This window comes from Lingula anatina, chromosome 3 (assembly GCF_051362555.1).
Source record: "Lingula anatina isolate TDL-2025a chromosome 3, LinAna3.0, whole genome shotgun sequence".
NCBI classification, from domain to species: domain Eukaryota; kingdom Metazoa; phylum Brachiopoda; class Lingulata; order Lingulida; family Lingulidae; genus Lingula; species Lingula anatina.
Genome location: NC_141769.1, coordinates 27,722,750 through 27,742,240, shown reverse-complemented (window position 1 = coordinate 27,742,240; position 19,491 = coordinate 27,722,750). Strand labels below are relative to the sequence as shown.

Genomic DNA, 19,491 nt, shown 5'->3' with positions numbered 1-19,491 from the left:
GTGTGTCTTTTTAGAATTAAATTATTTTGAATGAAAAATTGTCGTATTCATTTCAGCTGAAAAAGCGATTACGTTCGGAAAGAAGGGCATAAGTCTGTTGCAACATAAATTATGTTTTAAAATACTATTATATTTCATATATATATATATGAAATTATACATTTGCATGGAAATAAAACAAATACTGTATAACATTTTCCTTTGACTCGAAAATCGTAATGCTAAACATATAATTTTAAAAACACGAATATCACGTTATTCCCAATTTTCAATCCAAAATTAGTTTGTTGTGCAAATAAGAAACGTTAATATATATACTCAATTACATTAAACTTGAAGAAATCGTGGAATGAAAACGTGATGTCGCACGTTAATGTTTTTTTTTACTTTTGTTTATTTATAACTTATCAAGTTTGCAATATATTCCACTAGACGAAATACGGTGCGACGGGAATTTTTGTCTGCTAGGAACCGTAGTCCAGTGCCCATTACTTGGTCTAGGTGACCAGCTGCCTGAGTGATGGCCTCTAAAACTAATCTGAATAAGAATGCAGCCTGACATGACACGACGCCACTAAAATATCGCAACAAACGCATTTTGCAATTGCTTCTCTAAAGTACGCTCATGTTTGGTCCTCATAATGATGATGCGTGGTAATTCTTAAAAGCCAATACGCCGCCTCCGTTTGCAGTATTATTGTAAATTGCAGAACAACATGAAGAAGGGGAGAATGACATGGGAGTTCCATTGAGTCTTTAAAGAAAGAAGAAAAAGTTTGCTTTGGCTTTAATTTCCGGATTAATTGTCATTAAATGTTATAAAATCCATTAACTAGATGACATGTATCTTGAAAATTGGTTTTGATAAATAAATAAACAAGGGCATGAAGGTTAGATGGTCGTTCTTTCTTTTGGAATCTTATTCTATTAAATTATCCACGGTTGATTTTCAAGCGGCTTATCATTTTGCAACTCCCATTCTGTCCTCTCTCAGCCCGTTTTTTTTAACACGTTGGCATTCAGGGCTCCGTAACTCGAAAGCATCGCGAATTACGACCGAGCGCAAGCGTCTCTATTCCATAACTCGGTATTTACTCGCTTTCGAGTTACGTAGCCCAGATTTCATTTATAATGATAGTTTTGTAGATGGAGAGGCACAATATGCCCTGCATGTGTAAATGTGATATATTTCTCATCCATTTGCACCCATTCAGGTGGGGGTAGACTTTGTTGGCCTGCAGCATTCCACAGTAGAAATACACACCAAATACCCAGTAAGTAAGTGTAGTAAGAGGTTGAACTGTGTTCGCAGACGGTTGCTTCTTTCCAAATGCGTTTGATAAAGGCACTTGCCAATAAAAAATACCGTACGATACAAAGAAAAAAGGAATATGATTTCATAATTTGGTTATCTATATGCGTCAATGCAAAAAGATATAGGGCCATTGACGGCAGTGAACAGTCAAACATGATGTCACAATTATAATCGCTTCTGATATAAGGGATTTTAAAGGGATAGCAACTGTGCATATGCGGTACATATTTTCCAAAAACAAAAAAATGCCTTGTAAACAACCAACAGAAATATAATAAAGTCCATTTTACCATCAAAGCAGCGGTTATCATAATTATTTTGGAATATTTTTTTGTCATCAGACCACGTGGACCCTCATAGATAGCTATTCCCCTGTAATAACCTCTTCAGAGATTATTACAAAAAACAAAGTTAAAAAACATATGGACCAACTTTGGATGTCGTAACGGATTAATCAATCATTGGTAAGTAGAAAAAAAAACGTCGTTTGTTCCAGGAAAATTCTTTTTTGCCCAAAACGAACAGTTGTTATCCCTTTAAAGTAGAATAGATACCTACTTTTCTTGGTAAAAAATTACCTTTTAAAATATATTCACTTCGAAGCTGCATTTGAAAGTGGAATTTACTTAGTAGTGAAAGTAAACGTATTACAAAGAACCAAATCATATCTGATAATTGAAATAAATAAACGATTTATAACCCCTTTTAGTAATATGTCTGATTACTGTTGGATACCCTTTTTTAATTTAAAAATTAACAAATGGAATAATTATCATTTCAAACAGAAGCTGAGTGCACACAAACGAATGTAGTGCGTTATTAGTTTGAAATAGTGGTACGAAACAAGAACAATGACCTTTGATATACACGGGTGTAAATTTCTAGGGCAATTTTCGGTCATTTTGGTTATTTCGGATTCCCTATGCAATGGTTTTAAACTTTTGGCACAGGGGCGGTATGATGATGATAACTTGAGAAAATGCATGTATGATAATCCAAAGTGGGATTTGACTAGAACGTGACCCAGTCAAACCCCGAAATCAGACAAGCAAAGTTTATACAAGCAATATTTGATTTCAGCTTTGGGGATGGCTGTATCAGCAATGCCTTCCTTACTAGATCAGTATCTCCTTTCGAGCAAATAGTAAATCTTGTTTTAATCCAGGAGCATCCATCTCTTGGTACAACCCTGTGTTTTGGAAGATCTTCCTGATTTCTGACATGCGCCGGGCCTCCTCCTTTCCTCCCCTTGCATAGTAGACCCCGAACTCCACAGTCCACGTGTCCACCATGATTTCTTTCCAAGGGAATGTCTGGAGAATCTCCACTTCGGCCCCTTCGACGTCCAGGGAGAAGTAGTCTACGTGGTTGACGCCCACTGCGGCCAGGATGGAATGTATTGGGAAACATTGTGCAAGTCCTTTGCCTTTTCCTCTGTCTGGAAACTTGTGGCCCATTTCACTGATGCCACCATACAAATTAGCATAGTTGAATTCCATTCGCACTGGTTGCGGTATCGGAGACAGGCAAGCGTTGATGATATTTGATTTCCTGTATTAAAAATAAAATAACAGTAGCTGAGTTGATTTAGTGAACTGCACCGTTGATGACAAGAGCTTTTGTTAGACTAGATCGCAAAATACCCAATAAATGTGGAGAAATTATTGTTATCCCTAGAGGGTTTTGGCAAAATTCTATAAGGGCTTTTATACATAGTTCTCAATCAGTTTTATTCTTTGATATACTCCTTCTGAATAAATGTTCAGTACTATACAAAATATTGATTTGGTTAGCTGAACCTTTTTAATTCGATTGAATCAAAGATTTAGATTTCTTTAAAAAAACTTTACAAAACCCTTTTATATAAAATATGACATTATTATACAATCATCCTTTTGCATTTTCACTAGCTAAAGAAAAAAAAATGATGGATCAGCAACTGTCCTTGAACAATCGCGATCCGTCAAAGGAGAATTAGTGAGAAACCGCACCTGTGCCATACAGTGAATTATATGTTATATTATTCAGAAATTAATAGGCTGATGAATAATCTAGCACACATAAGTGGGTTTGTGTGACAGATGTTTGGCTGTTGGAAACAATGTGATCTCGAAAGAAACCCCACCTACCTGTGTTTTTTGGTCATTATATCAAACTCCCATGGGTTTGCTTCCACGAGTAATCCCGTCCAGCTACGAAATCTCTCAAAGAACAACGAGTTAGATATACGTTCACCATCTGCAGCTCCCGCCTCGACAAAGAAACCATTTTTTTCTCTGCTTCAGTAGATTATCAATTACCTGTGATTGCCCAAGCTGAGACGCGTGTATTTTTTTTGGTTTATCTAAGTGGTATGGACGGTTGGAGGGTGCAAGAAGCCATTTTTCGCGGAGGAGCTTCAATAATCTAGGGTCGGTTGCATTCATTCTCTTTGATCCCAGGTCCTCGATCATGTCTGCACTTGTCAGTGGGCCATCAACTCGAAAAACGCCGGATACCTCGCCATGCCTAGCTTGAGAGTAAACAGTCGGCAGCCCGAACTGCCATTTCTTTGGGTTGGTATCTCGAACGATCCATGTGATATCCGGAAACAATAAGAAAGAAATGACAAGTAGTGCCCCAACAATTAGTATACCTATTTTCAACGCACCGCGAATCTTTGGAGCTAAGTCACGACTCAAAACTTCCATTGTGCGGATGATTTGAACCCTTGGTTTTGCAGACCTGCCACGTATTTGATTTGAATTTTATATAATGCCAGTATATGGTTTGGATCGAAAATAAGCATTTTCTTGTCGTTGCTAATAAATTATAAGCTGATGTTGGATCGGTTGACTACATGCAATCATATTCCTTTTTGACATTAAAGTTTAACATTTAAGACGGTTATTTGTATTTTTGTTGCATTGTAAGACAACGTATTGAAAAAGAGACAAATCCCCTCTGAAAAATGAAATCAATAAATGATTTATAATCCCATTCATCAATATATGTCTTTGTACTGATGGATACTTTTTTGGGTTTAAGTAATGGAATAATTATCATTACAAACAGCAGATGTGTGCACATTAAGAAATGTAGTGCGTTATTAGTCTGACACATTGGTACGAATCAATAACAAGGCCATTTTATATGCACGGGTTTAAATTAATTTACTTCCATTTTGGATATATCAGGTTTCCCATGCAAAGGTTTTGGACGTTTGGTGCGTTACTGACAATGATAACTTGTAAAAGTGCATGTATGATAATCAAAAGTAGAGAAGGAAGTTCCCAACGTCCCCTGAATCTCGGAGTTTTACTTGAACTCGTCATGGCGTGATCAGACAACCAAAGTTTATATAGGAGATGTTTGAGTTCAGCTTAAGGGATGATCAAGTCAGCAACGCCTTCTTTACAAGGCCATTATCTCCTTTCGAGCGAATAGAAAATCAAATTTTAATCCAGGAGCATTTATCTCTTGGTACAACCCTGTGTTTTGGAAGATCTTCCTGATTTCTGACATGCGCCGGGCCTCCTCCTTTCCTCCCCTTGCATAGTAGACCCCGAACTCCACAGTCCACGTGTCCACCATGATTTCTTTCCAAGGGAATGTCTGGAGAATCTCCACTTCGGCCCCTTCGACGTCCAGGGAGAAGTAGTCCACGTGGTTGACGCCCAGTGCGGCCAGGATGGAATGTATTGGGAAACATTGTGCAAGTCCTTTGCCTTTTCCTCTGTCTGGAAACTTGTGGCCCATATCAGTGATGCCACCAAAAAAATCGGCATAGTTAAATTCTATTCGGACTGGGTGCGGTATCGGAGACAGGCAAGCGTTGATGACATTGGATTTCCTGTTTTAAAAATAAAATAACAAAAATAAACAATAAGAATAAACTGATGTCAAACTAAAGATAAAAAACTTTGCTGTTGCACATAAAAGAAGCAGGGACCATTTGGAAATTAATTGTGGATGCTTGGCCAGTGGAGACAAAATGTCCGATATATTATAGATAATAATAATAATACAAATATGAACTAATTTTATGTCATAAACCCATATGTCCTGATAAAAAATTCACGTTGACCAGTGCCAGCTCGCCTACACCATAGTAGCCAACACACCCTATACGTGTCTATACCCTATACATGATGGGTGCGTCCTGTCGACCAGAGGCAGAGAACTGGGAATATACTTCTTACCAGCTGTTCTTTAAACACTATGCTTCCATACATTCTGACGCTAAATCTGTTTTCATCTGAGAACAGTATCAATGCCCAGTGATTGACTGGTGTCCATGCCAGAGTTCAAATATACCATTTGTTCCTTGTGATCACTGGTTTCCTAACAGAAAGCCTGCCAAAATAATGGCGATTTTGCAGACGTCTTCTGACGGTTAACTGGGAAACATGGTTTTCCCTGTTCTTGTTTTATGTTAAACCAACCTTCTGGCAATTCAACGGGTCAAGACACCCGCCTATGTCAACCACTTGGTACTATGTATCCTTGTCACTTATATTAGGACCCGCATATTAAAAACAATTGGTGTTGGAGTGCTTCAGTGGTTACGGTGGGTATGTTAATGATCGTCTACTCACATCAGGGGCGTAACCAGACATTTTAAAATTGTACGCACAGATTTTCAAAATTCCCAGGTACAGCGAAATGTAGACACATGCAACAGATAAAGGGCAGATTAACTTAGTTTTCACTAGTAATCAAATCATCACTAAAATTTTTAAAAAAATCCTGCGATTTAATGAAGTTCCAGTATATTATTCCACCCAAAACTATATATTTATTTAACTAGGGCCTCAATACATAAACTTTGGGCACTTATGCAGATTATACCTGCTTGTATCGAGCTCAATTCTGAATTATGTCGGTGCGGTACTGTTATTCGATTTGGTTTGCGGCATTTATCTTGAGTTGTCAGACAAGAACGTGAAGAACAGTTGATCGTTGTTATTATTATACCCTCTTGCTATCCACTTCGTGATATCCATGGTAAGCTGAATGATCAATTAACTAAGAGTTGAACTTATATGTGGTATCATCGAGGTTACATGTGGGTGCATGGCTCCACAAATCAACCAATTACTAGTATATTACAGGATAGAAATCTGATACATGTATAAATAATTTTAATTATTTTGGCACGGATCAAGTCTGTGTCAAAGTTCTTTGAAGCTTTGCAGAAAAAGTCTTCTTTTGTTTCTCTGGCTCCTTATTAAGCCCAATGTCCAGATTTAATCTAGTTCCCCCAGGTCTGCTGGAGATGCTCTTTGAAAATAACACACATGTAGATTTTTTTACCTGATATAAATATCGCCAGCGAAAGTGTGTTCGATACACTCAAGGCAAATACTACCCGAGAGTTGAAGGGTTCAGAATAATATCTTGGTAAAAGATTCTCTTTTCAGAAAAAAAAACCCTTTTGGAATTGCTGGCTACGGGTCTGGTGGATTACATATTATATTATTCAGAAATCAAGACTTTTTATTACATAAGTAGGCTTTTGAGACAGATGTTTGGTAGTTGGAAACAGTGTAGTCTCGAAAAAAAAACCCACTTACCTGTGTTTTTTGGCCATCTTATCAAAGGCCCATGGGTTTGCTTCTACAAGTACTCCCGTCCAGTTCCGAAATCTCTCAAAAAACAAGGAGTTAGATATAAGTTCACCATCCGCGGCTCCCGCCTCGACAAAGAAACCGTTTTTTCTCTGTTTCAGTAGCTTATCAATTGCCTGTGATTGCCCAACCTGAGACGCGTGTATTTTTTGTGGTTTATCTAAGTGGTATGGACGGCTGGAGGGTGCAAGAAGCCATTTTTCGCGGAGGAGCTTCAATAATCTAGGGTCGGTTGCATTCATTCTCTTTGATCCCAGGTCCTCGATCATGTCTACACTTGTCAGTTGGCCATCACCTCGAAGAACGCCGGGTTCCTCGCCATACCTAGCTTGAGAGTAAACAGTCGGCAGCCCGAACTGCCATTTCTTTGGGCTGGTATCTCGAACGATCCGTGTGATATCCGGAAACAATAAGAAAGAAATGACAAGTAGTGCCCCAACAATTAGTATACCTATTTTCAACGCACCGCGAATCTTTGGAGCTAAGTCACGACTCAAAACATCCATTGTGCGGATAATTTGAACCCTTGGTTTTGCAGACCTGCCACGTATTTGATTTGAATTTTATATAATGCCAGTATATGGCTTGGATCGAAAATAAGCATTTTCTTGTCATTGCTAATAAATTATAAGCTGATGTTGGATCGGTTGACAACATGCAATCATATTCCTTTTTGACATTAAAGTTTAACATTTAAGACGGATATTTGTATTTTTGTTGTTTTGTATACGTATAGTCTATGTAACGTATTTCCACATATATAATGTTGAAATGTCTGTACAGCTTTTTTTAAAGCGTAATGCTTAACATATTATTTAAAAAATTCGAATATCATATTATTCCCAATTTTCAATCCGAGATTAGTTTGGTGTGCAAGTAAGAAACGTATATAAAATTAATTAAACTAAACGTAAGGAAATCTTGGGATGAAAACGTGATTTTTTTCCATATTTCAATCTAATCAAGTTTGCAATATATCCCACTAGATGATATACCGGTGTGACGGGAATGGTTGTCCTCTAGGAACCATAATCCGGTCCCCATTACTTGGTACAGGCTGTATTCAGCCCATATACCAGTACTAAGCAAACTGCTCCGACTAAACCCTAACCAGTACTAATCATATGGGACCTCGGACTTTCCTACGACTACCATCCCTTTCATATCGGCTCACTCCTTCTTTTGGAAATGTGCTGCAAAGCATGCGGAACACAGGCCGGTTGTTCCTTCAAAAAAGTGCTTAATATATAGTCGGATGTTGTTTTCTCCTAGTTTGCAGCCATCTACCCTTGCCTTCCTAGCTGCCTGGGTGATTGTCACTAAAAACTCATCTGAATACCAATGCAGCTTGACATGACACGGCGCCACTCATATATCGCAACAAATGCATTTTGCAATTGCTTCTCTAAAGCAGGCTCAGGTTCGGTCTATGTGCGAGGTAATTCTTAAAAGTCAATATCCAGCCTCCGTTTGCAATCTTGTGAATTGCAGAACAACACGAAGAAAAGAAGACCGATATGAGGGTTCCACTGGGTCTTTAAGGTTGGAAGCAAAAGTTTGCTTTGGTTTTCAGAGTTAATTGTCATTTAAATGAAAATTGGTAAAAATCCATTAACTAGATGTTATTCGGCTTGTGATTTTATTATCGTTAAAGCACAATACCGATCAATATGCAGTCCTGTAGGAAAGGGGGGTTAAAGAAACGCCCCTTTGGTGGGAAAATCCGTTTTGAATCAAAATTCTCTGTCATTTTTAAGAGCGCTTTGTAAGACAAGTTTGGTATTAAAATACTTTAAAATCCCATATATGAAATATTTGAACTTTAGACACGTATGTTGTGGGAAAACACGGACATAGAATTCTGCATAGAGGTATATAATGACCAAGGTGTGCCAAATGGAGCTCAAACATTCATCTTAAAAATTCGTTTTCGAAAAGAAGTTGAATAATAGCAAAAATAGCAAACCTAAAGTTTAGCATAGGCATTAAGGTTAGATTGTAGAAGATGCAATCAGATTCCGCCAATATAAGCTTTTTCCACTTCATTTGGAATCTCCAAAAGATCTACTCAATGAATTATTCTCGGTTGATTTTCAAGCAGCTTATCACTTTGGACCCCCTATCGTGGCCTCTCCCAGTCCGTTTTTTTTTATTTTTATTTTTATTTTTTTTTTACACTTCATTTATAGTGATATAGTGTCGTGGACGGAGAGGCATAATATGACCTGCATGTGTAAATGCTATCTCTGTACCCGGTAAGTGTTGCAACAGGTTGAACTGTGTTTGCAGAAGGTAACTTCTTTCCAAATACGTTAAATGGTCATCTTTGAACAATCAAATAATCTGATTGAAGCCACTTAGAAATAAAAAAATGCCATATGATACAAAGAATAAAGAAATAAGACTCCATATTTGGAATACATGTATATATATGCGACAATGCAAACATATTTAGGGACATTGATGGACTGCAGTGTCCAGTCAAACATGATGTCACAATCAAAATATCTTCTGGTATAAGGGATTTCAAAGGAATAACAACTGTGCATATGAGATAAATATTTCCCAATAGATACACTCTTGCCCAAAATGGTTGGTACACGGAAATTTTGGGAGGCATATCGCCCTGTTTCTTTCATTATTATTGATATTATCAAATTAATACTGTTTACATTGATAAATATGTGAAGCTGGAGAATTGGTAAAGTCAAGGAGAAACAAACAATGCCAATGTGAAAAAAGCGTAAATTTATTTAGGGTATTTTTTCTCATGCCCCCAAAAAGGGTACTTTTTTTGCATAACAGTACCAAGTGAAAAATTAAACATAAAATTATACTGTGATTGACAATTAATATGAAATTTGGGGAAATTGTCAAGAAACATCTTCAGAGTTCATTATTGATCTAAATAGCGGGTATGCCCACCCCGAGCTTGGACAATGGCACCAGACGGCGTGGCATACTGTGAACTAGAGTTACAGCTCTTTGGAGAGGAATTCTGGTTCATTCATCTTGAAGGGCATTTCGCAGTTCATCTAGATTTGTAGGGGGAAGGTTTCTCCTCTAAATGGCACGACCAAGTTCGTCCCACATGTGCTCAATTGGGTTTGCATCTGGGCTTCTTGCTGGCTGTGGCATCGGCTGAATGTTGTTTTTTCGGATATAGTCTGCAATTAAGCGGGCTGTGTGGGGAGTTGGATTGTCATGTTGCAATCTAAAATTGTCTCTGTATATTCCTCTTTTGAACAGCTCCAGGTTCTTCTGGAGATTGTCTCTGCATCTGGCAGCGTTAAGGTTTTCATCCAGAGGAAGCAATGGGCAAATACCGTTGCTGCAAATGGCACCCCACACATGTACAGAACCACCTCCTCCAGCCATTGTTTCCTGGATATTTTCATTTAACAGCCTCTCCCCAGGGAGCCTACGCACTCTCATAGCTCATAGCTATAAATTAACACTTTTTTCACATTTGCATTGCTTGTTTCTCCTTGACTTTACCAATCCTCCAGCTTCTCATATTTAACAATTTAAACAGTATTAATTTGATAATATTAATAATAATGAAAGAAACAGGGCGATATGCCTCCCAAAATTTCCGTGTACCAACCATTTTGGGCAAGAGTGTATATGGTAGAAATGTAATGCATTCCGTTTAACCACCAAAACAGCGGCTATCACAATCATTCTGGAATCTGCGTTTGCCATCTGACCACGTAGACCTGCGTAGGCAGCTTTACCTCTGTGATAATCTCTTAAGAGGTTATTGAAAAAAACTTTTTAAGAAAAAAAACATGGACTGATTTTGGATGTCGGAAAGGATTCAGCAACTTTTCGTAAGTATTGGGAAATCGTCGTCGTACCCCAGGAAACCTTTTTTTTTTTTTGCCAAAACGAACTGTTGTTATCCCTTTCAAGTAGAATATATATTTACTATTATTTATCAAAATTACCATTTGAACAACATTCACTCTGAAGTTGCATTTGAAAGTGGAATTTTATATGCATTGTAAGACAACGTATTAAAAAAGAGCCAAATCGTCTCTGAAAAGTGAAATCAATAAATATTTTATAATCCCATTCATCAATATATGTCTTTGTACTGATGGAGACTTTTTTGGGTTTAAGTAATGGAATAATTATCATTACAAACAGCAGATGTGTGCACATTAATAATTGTAGTGCTTTATTAGTCTGACACAGTGGTACGAATCAAGAACAAGGCCATTTTATATGCACGAGTCTTAATTTACTTCCATTTTGGATATTTCAGGTTTCCCATGCAAAGGTTTTGGACGTTTGGTGCGTTACTGACAATGATAACTTGTAAAAGTGCATGTATGATAATCAAAAGTAGAGAAGGAAGTTCCCAACGTCCCCTGAATCTCGGAGTTTGACTTGAACTCGTCATTAAGTGATCAGACAACCAAAGTTTATATAGGAGATGTTTGAGTTCAGCTTTGGGGATGGTCAAGTCAGCAATCCCTTCTTTACAATGCCAGTATCTCCTTTCGAACAAACAGAAAATCAAATTTTAATCCAGGAGCATTGATCTCTTGGTACACCCCTGTGTTTTGAAAGATCTTCCTGATTTCAGACATTCGCCGGGCCTCCTCCTTTCCTCCCATAGCATAGAAGACCCCATACTCTACAGTCCACACGTCCACCATGATATCTTTCCAAGGGAATGTCTTGAGAATCTCCACCTCGGCCCCCTCGACGTCCAGGGAGAAGTAGTCCACGTGGTTGACGCCCAGTGCGGCCAGGATGGAGTGTATTGGGAAACATTGTGCTAGTCCTTTGCCTTTTCCTCTGCGTGGAAACTTTTGGCCCATATCACTGATGCCACCAAAATAATCGGCATAGTTAAATTCTATTCGGACTGGGTACGGTATCGGAGACAGGCAAGCGTTGATGACATTGGATTTCCTGTTTTAAAAATAAAATATCTAAAATAAACAATAAGAATAACTTGATGTCAAACTAAAGATAAAATAACTTTGTTATTGCACATAAAAGAAGCAGGAACCATTTGGAAATTGATTGTGGATGCTTGGCCAGTGGGGACAAAATGTCCGATATATTTTAAATAATAATAATAACAAAAAAACAAATATAAACTATTTTTATGTCATATTATTTGTCCTGAGAAAAAATCCACGTTGACCAGTGCCAGCTCGCCTACACCATAGTAGCCAACACACCTATACATGCCTATACCCTATACATGATGGGTGCGTCCTGTCGACCAGAGGCAGAACATTGGGAATATACTTCTTACCAGCTGATCTCCAAACACTATGCTTCCATACATTCTGACAACGCTAAATCTGTTTTCATCTGAGAACAGTATCAATGTCCAGTGATTGACTGGTGTCCACGCCAGAGTTCCTATATACCATCTGACTCGACGTAGATGGTTCCTTATGATCACTGGTCTCCTAACAGAAAGCCTGCCAAAATAACGGCGATTGTGCAGGCGTCTTCTGACGGTTAAGTGGGAGACATGATTTCCCTGTTGTTTTATGTTAAACCAACCTTCTGGCAATTCAGCGGGTCAAGACACCCTCCTATGTCAAACACTTGGTAATATGTATCCTTGTCACTTATATAGGAGCCGCATATTAAAAACAATTGGTGTTGGGGTGCTTCAGTGGTTACGCTGGGTATGTTAATGATCGTCTACTCACATCAGGGGCGTAACCAGACCTTTTAAAATTGTACACACGGATTTTCAAATTTCCCAGGTACAGCGAAATGTAGACACAGGCAACAGATGAAGGGCAGATTAACTTAGTTTCCACTTGTTATGAAGGTGCTTAAGAAATTCTGCAACATGTGAAATCAAAATTACCGACGTCCTTCGACCCTTTTCAATTTGCATATCGTAAGAACAGGTCGACTGAGGATGCTGAGGATCAAGTCCGTGTCAAAATTCTTTGAAGCTTTGCAGAAAAAGTGTTCTTTTGTTTCTCTGGCTCCTAAGCCAATGTCCAGATTTAATCTAGTTCCCCAGTTCTGTTGGAGATGCTCTTTGAAAATAACACACAGGTAGATTTTTTACCTGATATAAATATCGCCAGCGAAAGTGTGTTCGATGCACTCAAGGCAAATACTATCCGAGAGTTGAAGGGTTCAGAATAATATCTTGGTAATTGCTAGCTATGGCTCTGGTAGATTATATATTATATTATTCAGAAATCAAGACTTTTTATTACATAAGTAGGCTTTTGAGACAGATGTTTGGTAGTTGTAAACAGTGTAGTCTCGAAAGAAAACCCACTTACCTGTGTTTTTTGGTCATCTTATCAAAGGCCCATGGGTTTGCTTCTACGAGTACTCCCGTCCAGTTCCGAAATCTCTCAAAAAACAAGGAGTTAGATATAAGTTCACCATCCCCGGCTCCCGCCTCGACAAAGAAACCGTTTTTTCTCTGTTTCAGTAGCTTATCAATTGCCTGTGATTGCCCAACCTGAGAAGTGTGTATTTTTTGTGGTTTATCTAAGTGATATGGACGGCTGGAGGGTGCAAGAAGCCATTTTTCGCGGAGGAGCTTCAATAATCTCGGGTCTGTTGCATTCATTCTCTTTGATCCCAGGTCCTCGATCATGTCTACACTTGTCAGTTGGCCATCACCTCGACGAACGCCGGGTTCCTCGCCATGCCTAGCTTGAGGGTCAACAGTCGGCACCCCGAACTGCCATTTCTTTGGTTTGGTTTCCTCAACGATCCGTGTGATATCCGGAAACAATAACAAAGAAATGACTAGTAGTGCCCCAATAATCAGTGTACTTATTTTCAAAGCACCACCAATCTTTGACGGTAGTTCATATACACATCTTAAAACATACATTGTGCAGATAATTCGATCCGTCACTTTTGCTGATCTGACACGTATTTGCTTTCAATCCAATATAATGCCGGTATATGACTTGGATCGCATAGAAAAACATTTCTTTTTTCCTGCTAATAAATTATGAGCTGACGTTAATGCTGTTATTTCCCTTTTTTATACTTTGAATGTAATGTTTGAGACGGTTATTTATATTTGTTACGTATGGCGTATGTTATCTATTACCACATATTTAGTGTTGAGAGGTGTATGACGTAGAATTTAATTGTTTTGAATGAAAAACTGTCATATTCATTTGAACTGAAAAAGGGAATACGTTCAGAAAACAGGGCATACCTGTAAGTCTGTTGGAAAATAAAATATAAGTGTTAGAATACAAATATATATATATATATGTGAAATTATACATTTGCATGGCAATAAAACAGCTACTGCATGACATTTTCTTTTGACTGGAAAAGCGTAATGACAAACATATAATTTTAAGCACACGTATATCATGTTATTCCCAATTTTCAATCCAAGATTAGTTTATTGTTCAAATAAGAAATATATATATATACTCAATTACATTAAACTTGAAGAAACCGTGGGATGAAAACGTGATGTCGTACGTTAATGTTTTATTTTTCACTTATTTAAACCTTATCAAATTTGCAATGTAGTCCACTAGACGAAATACGGTGCGACAGGAATTTTTGTCCGCTAGGAACCGTAGTCCAGTGCCCATTACTTGGTCCAGGTGACATTTGTCCCATTTATTAACCCCAAAGCTCCAACTAACCCTAACCTGTGCTAATTATATGGGACCTCGTACTTTCCTAGGACTACCATTCCTTGCACATCGGCTCACTCCTGGAAATGTACTGCAAAGCGTGCGGAACACGGGCCGGTTGTTCCCGCAAAAGTGCTTAGTCGAACGTTGTTTTCTTATCGTCGGTCGCCATCTGCCTTTGCCTTCCTAGCTGCCTGAGTGATGGTCTCTAAAACTAATCTGAATAATAATGCAGCCTGACATGACATGGCGCCACTCAAATATCGCAACAAACGCATTTTGCAACTGCTTCTCTAAAGCAGGCTGAGGTTTGGTCCACAATTCTTAAAAGCCAATACCCTGCCTCCGTTTGCAGTATTATTGTAAATTGCAGAACAACATGAAGAATGGGAGAATGACATGGGAGTTCCTTTTAGCCTTTAAAGAAAGAAGAAAAAGTTTTCTTTGGCTTTTATTTCCGGATTAATTGTCATTAAATGTTATAAAATCCATTAACCAGATGAAATTAATCGTGAATATGATTGGTTTTAATAAATAAATAAACACACCTGGAGCTTTTTTTTTTTTTTTTTTTTTCAGCACGTTGGCACTTAGGGCTCCGTAACTCGAAAGCATCGCGAATTGCGACCGAGCGCAAGAGTCTCGATTCCATAACTTGCGAATTACGGAGCCCAGATTTCATTTATAATGATAAAGTTTTATAGATGGAGAGCCATAATATGCCCTGCATGTGTAAATGTGATATATTTCTCATCCATTTGCACCCATTCAGGTGGGGGTAGACTTTGTTGGTCTGCAGCATTCCACAGTAGAAATACACACCAAATACCCAGTAAGTGCAGCAAGAGGTTGAACTGTGTTCGCAGACGGTTGCTTCTATCCAAATGCGTTTGATAAAGGTACTTGGAAATTAAAATGCCTTACGATACAAAGAATAAAGAATTATGATTCCATATTTGGTAATCTATATGCGTCAATGCAAAAAAAATAAAGGGCCATTGGACGGCAGTGAACAGTCAAACATGATGTCACAATTATAATCGCTTCTGATTGAAGAGATTTTAAAGGGATAGCAACTGTGCATATGAGGTTCACATTTACCAAAAAATACATTGTAAACAACCAACAGAAATATAATAAATTTCATTTTACCACCAAAACAGCGGTTTTTACAATTATTTTGGAATTTGGCTTGTCATCAGACCACGTGGATCCTCACAGATAGCTATTCCTCTGTAATAAGAGATTATTGTTGATTATCTCTAAAGAGATTATTACAAAAACCAAAGTTAAAAAAACATATGGACCAACTTTGAATGTCGTGACAGATTCATAAACCATTGGTAAGTAAAAAAAAACGTCGCAAGTTCCAGAAAAATAATTTTTTGCCCAAAACGAACAATTGTTATCCCTTTCAAGTAGAATAGATAGCTACTTTTCTTGTTAAAAATTACCGTTTGAAATACATTCAATTCGAAGTTGCATTTTAAAGTGGAATTCATTTAGAAGTGAAAGTCAACGTATTACAAGAAACCAAATCATATCTGATAATTGCAATAAATAAATGATTTATAACCCCATTTAGTAATATTTGTCTGAATACTGTTGGATACCCTTTGGATTTAACAAATGGAATGATCATCATTTCAAACAGAATATGGATGCACACAAACGAATGTAGTGTGTTATTAATTTGAAATAGTGGTAAGAACCAAGAACAATGACCTTTGATATGCAAGAGTGTAAATTTCCATGGTAATTTGCTGTTATTTTGGATATTTCAGGTTCCCTATGCAGTGGTTTTGGACTTTTGGTATAATGATGATGATAACTTGAGAAAATGTATGTATGATAATCCAAAGTAGAGGAGGCATTTCCCAGTAGTCCCTGAAACTCGGGATTTGACTTGAACTCGACATGAAGTCAAACCCCAAGATCAGACAAACAAAGTTTATACAGACCAAATTTGAATTCAGGTTTGAGGATGGCTATATCAGCAACGCCTTCCTTACTAGGCCAGTATCTCTTTTCGAGCAAATAGAAAATCAAAATTTAATCCAGGAGCATCTATCTCTTGGTACAGCTCTGTATTCTGAAAGATCTTCCTGATTTCTCTCATGCGCCGGACCTCCTCCGTTCCTCCCCTCGCATTGAGGACCCCGAACTCCACCGTCCACACGTCCACTATGATTTCTTTCCAAGGGAATGTCTTGAGAATCTCCACCTCGGCCCCCTCGACGTCCAGGGAGAAGTAGTCCACGTGGCTGACGCCCAGTGCGGCCAGGATGGAGTGTATTGGGAAACATTGTGCTAGTCCTTTGCCTTTTCCTCTTGGAAATTTGCGGTCCAGTTCACTGATGCCACCCAAAAAATTCGCATAGTTAAATTCCATTCGCACTGGGTGCGGTTTCGGAGACAGGCAAGCGTTAATTATATTTGATTTCCTGAATTAAAAATAAAAGATCAAAATTGTCAAGAATAAACAATTACAATAAATTAATGTAAAACTAAAGAAAAAATTGTTACTGCACATGAGGGAAGCAGGGACCATTTGGAAATTAAAGATAGATGTGGGGCCAGTGGAGACAAAATTTCCGATATATAATAAAACAAATATGAACTGTCATAATCCATACCTACTATTTGTCCCGAGATATAATTATGTAGATCAATGAACCTTACATTCTCCCGAAATGAACAATGTCAATATTTGCATTATACTTAGAAGAGGTAATGTGTTAATCCAAAGTAGAGAATGCAGTTCCCAATGTCCCCTGCAACTCAGTGTTTGACCTGAATCAAACCCCGAGATCAGACAAGCAAAGTTTATACAGACTAAATTTGAATTCAGATTTAGGGTGGTCACATCAGCAACGCCTTCCTTACTAGGCCAGTTTCTCCTTTCGAGCAAAGAGAAAATCAAATTTTCTGACTAGCCGAACTACTTTTAATTCGGATGAATTGCAGATTTCTTTTTGAAAGACAAATTTGCTTTCGATAAAAAATGACACTATTATATAACCCTCCCTTCTGTATTTTTACTAGCTTAGAAAAACAGTATGATGGATTAGCAACTGTCCTTAAACAATCGCGATCCGTCAAAGGGGAATCAGTGAGAAACCGCGCCTGTGCCATACAGTGCATTACATATTATATATTATTCAGAAATCGAGACTTACAGGTTAGGCTTATAAATAACCTAGCACACAGAAGCGGGTTTGTGTGACAGATTTTTGGTAGTTGGAAACTATGATTTCGAAAGAAAAAACACCTACCTGTGTTTTTTTGTCATCTTATCAAAGGTCCATGGGTCTGCTTCTACAAGTACTCCCGTCCAGTTACGAAATCTCTCAAAAAACAAGGAGTTAGATAAAAGTTCGCCATCTGCGGCTCCCGCCTCGACAAAGAAACCGTTCTTTCTCTGCTTTAGTAGCTTATCAATTGCCTGCGATTGCCCAACTTGAGACGTATGTATTTTTTGTGGTTCAGCCAAGTGATATGGACGGTTGGAGGGTGCAAGAAGCCATTTTTCGCGGAGGAGCTTCAATAATCTCGGGTCTGTTGCTTTCATTCTCTTTGATCCCAGGTCCTCGATCATGTCTACACTTGTCAGTTTGCCATCACCTCGAAGAACGCCGGGTTCCTCGCAGTGCCTAGCTGAAGGGTCAACAGTCGGCACCCCTAACTGCCATTTCTTTACGATCCTTGTAATATCTGTAAACAATACGAAAGAAATGACTAGTAGTGCCCCAACAATCAATATAATTATTTTCATCGCACCACCAATCTTTGGAGATAAGCGAAGACTCAAAACATCCATTGTGCAGATACCTTGAACCCTCAGTTTTGCTGACCTTGTTTTTATCTCATATTTATGCTGGTATACGTCTTCTAATGAGCTCATGTTGTACCGCAGTCATATGCCCGTTGCAATATAAAGTATAAGATACTAAGAATACAATTATATGTATATGTAGTTTGACATGTAATTCAAACAACACAAATATCAAATTATTCCCAATCTTTAACCCGAGATTAGTTTGGTGTGCAAATAGGAAACGCATACAAAGTTACTTACATTAAAGTTAAGAAAAACGTGATGACGCCATGCAGAATAAAGGGGCTTTAACATCAATCTGTACTTATTATATGGTCCCCGGACTTTCCTAGAACTACCATTCCTTTCACAACGGCTCATTCTTTCTGAAAATGTGCCGCAGATCGTGCGGAACACAGGCCAGTTGTGTATGCAAAAGTATTTTTAATCGGACGTTGTTTTCTCCTTGTCTGTCGCCATCTTCCATTGTCTTTTTAGCTACCTGAGTGATTGTCACTGCAAATAACCTAATCTGAATAACCATGCAGCCTGATATGACATGATGTCACTAAAATATCGCAACAAACGTATTTTGTCTTTGCATCTCTAGATCAGTCGGCGGTTTCGGTCCACATGCAAGGTAATTCTTAAAAGCCAATACCCCACCGGTGTCTACAGTCTTAGGGTGCCTTCCCCATGAAACCATTGTGTTAGGTGAATCGATCAAACTCTGAGGACTCACGCTGAATACAATCAGATGAACTGAACGACACGCCTCAAGCAGTTAAGGGTGGTTAACTTTTTTGAGCACTTAGCCCCCCATGGAGTTGGACCGACCCACCTAGTTTGATAGTTTCAGTGGGAGCACATGCACCTTTAATGTGAATGAACAAAAGGAGACTGACGTAACAGACTTTCCCTCTCCTACAGGAATATGTTTTTAATGCCCCCTTTTTTGACATATTATTATGACAAAAATAGAAACAGAATTTAGTTCGAAGTTCTACGATATCTATATCCAGTTTCAAAAAACCAATTTCTCATTAGCTAATACTGGAGCAATCATTTCACTCAATCGTATTTTGGATTGGATATAATTAGTCTATATGTGTCACTAAGTATCAA

The 19,491-nt window shown here is 38.2% G+C and overlaps 3 protein-coding genes across 3 annotated transcripts; all 3 read right to left on the bottom strand.

Annotated features, from left to right (window-relative positions):
- Positions 1 to 1,852: 1,852 nt before the first annotated feature.
- LOC147763161 (protein Star-like) lies at positions 1,853 to 4,029 on the bottom strand. The gene is made up of 2 exons (XM_087009677.1): positions 3,445 to 4,029; positions 1,853 to 2,866 (listed from the first exon to the last, which is right to left on the bottom strand). The coding sequence occupies exons 1-2, from the start codon at positions 3,459 to 3,461 to the stop codon at positions 2,431 to 2,433; spliced, it is 453 nt and encodes a 150-aa protein (XP_086865803.1). The 5' UTR covers positions 3,462 to 4,029; the 3' UTR covers positions 1,853 to 2,430.
- A 385-nt stretch (positions 4,030 to 4,414) lies between these two features.
- LOC106167926 (uncharacterized) lies at positions 4,415 to 7,453 on the bottom strand. Its single transcript, XM_024077125.2, has 2 exons — positions 6,871 to 7,453; positions 4,415 to 5,147 (listed from the first exon to the last, which is right to left on the bottom strand). Exons 1-2 carry the CDS (start codon positions 7,428 to 7,430, stop codon positions 4,709 to 4,711), a joined length of 999 nt encoding a protein of 332 aa, XP_023932893.2. The 5' UTR covers positions 7,431 to 7,453; the 3' UTR covers positions 4,415 to 4,708.
- A 3,352-nt stretch (positions 7,454 to 10,805) lies between these two features.
- On the bottom strand, positions 10,806 to 19,383 carry LOC147763160 (uncharacterized). The gene is made up of 5 exons (XM_087008764.1): positions 17,825 to 19,383; positions 16,562 to 16,993; positions 15,379 to 15,451; positions 13,209 to 13,822; positions 10,806 to 11,850 (listed from the first exon to the last, which is right to left on the bottom strand). Exons 1-5 carry the CDS (start codon positions 18,451 to 18,453, stop codon positions 11,412 to 11,414), a joined length of 2,187 nt encoding a protein of 728 aa, XP_086864890.1. The 5' UTR covers positions 18,454 to 19,383; the 3' UTR covers positions 10,806 to 11,411.
- Positions 19,384 to 19,491: the final 108 nt, after the last annotated feature.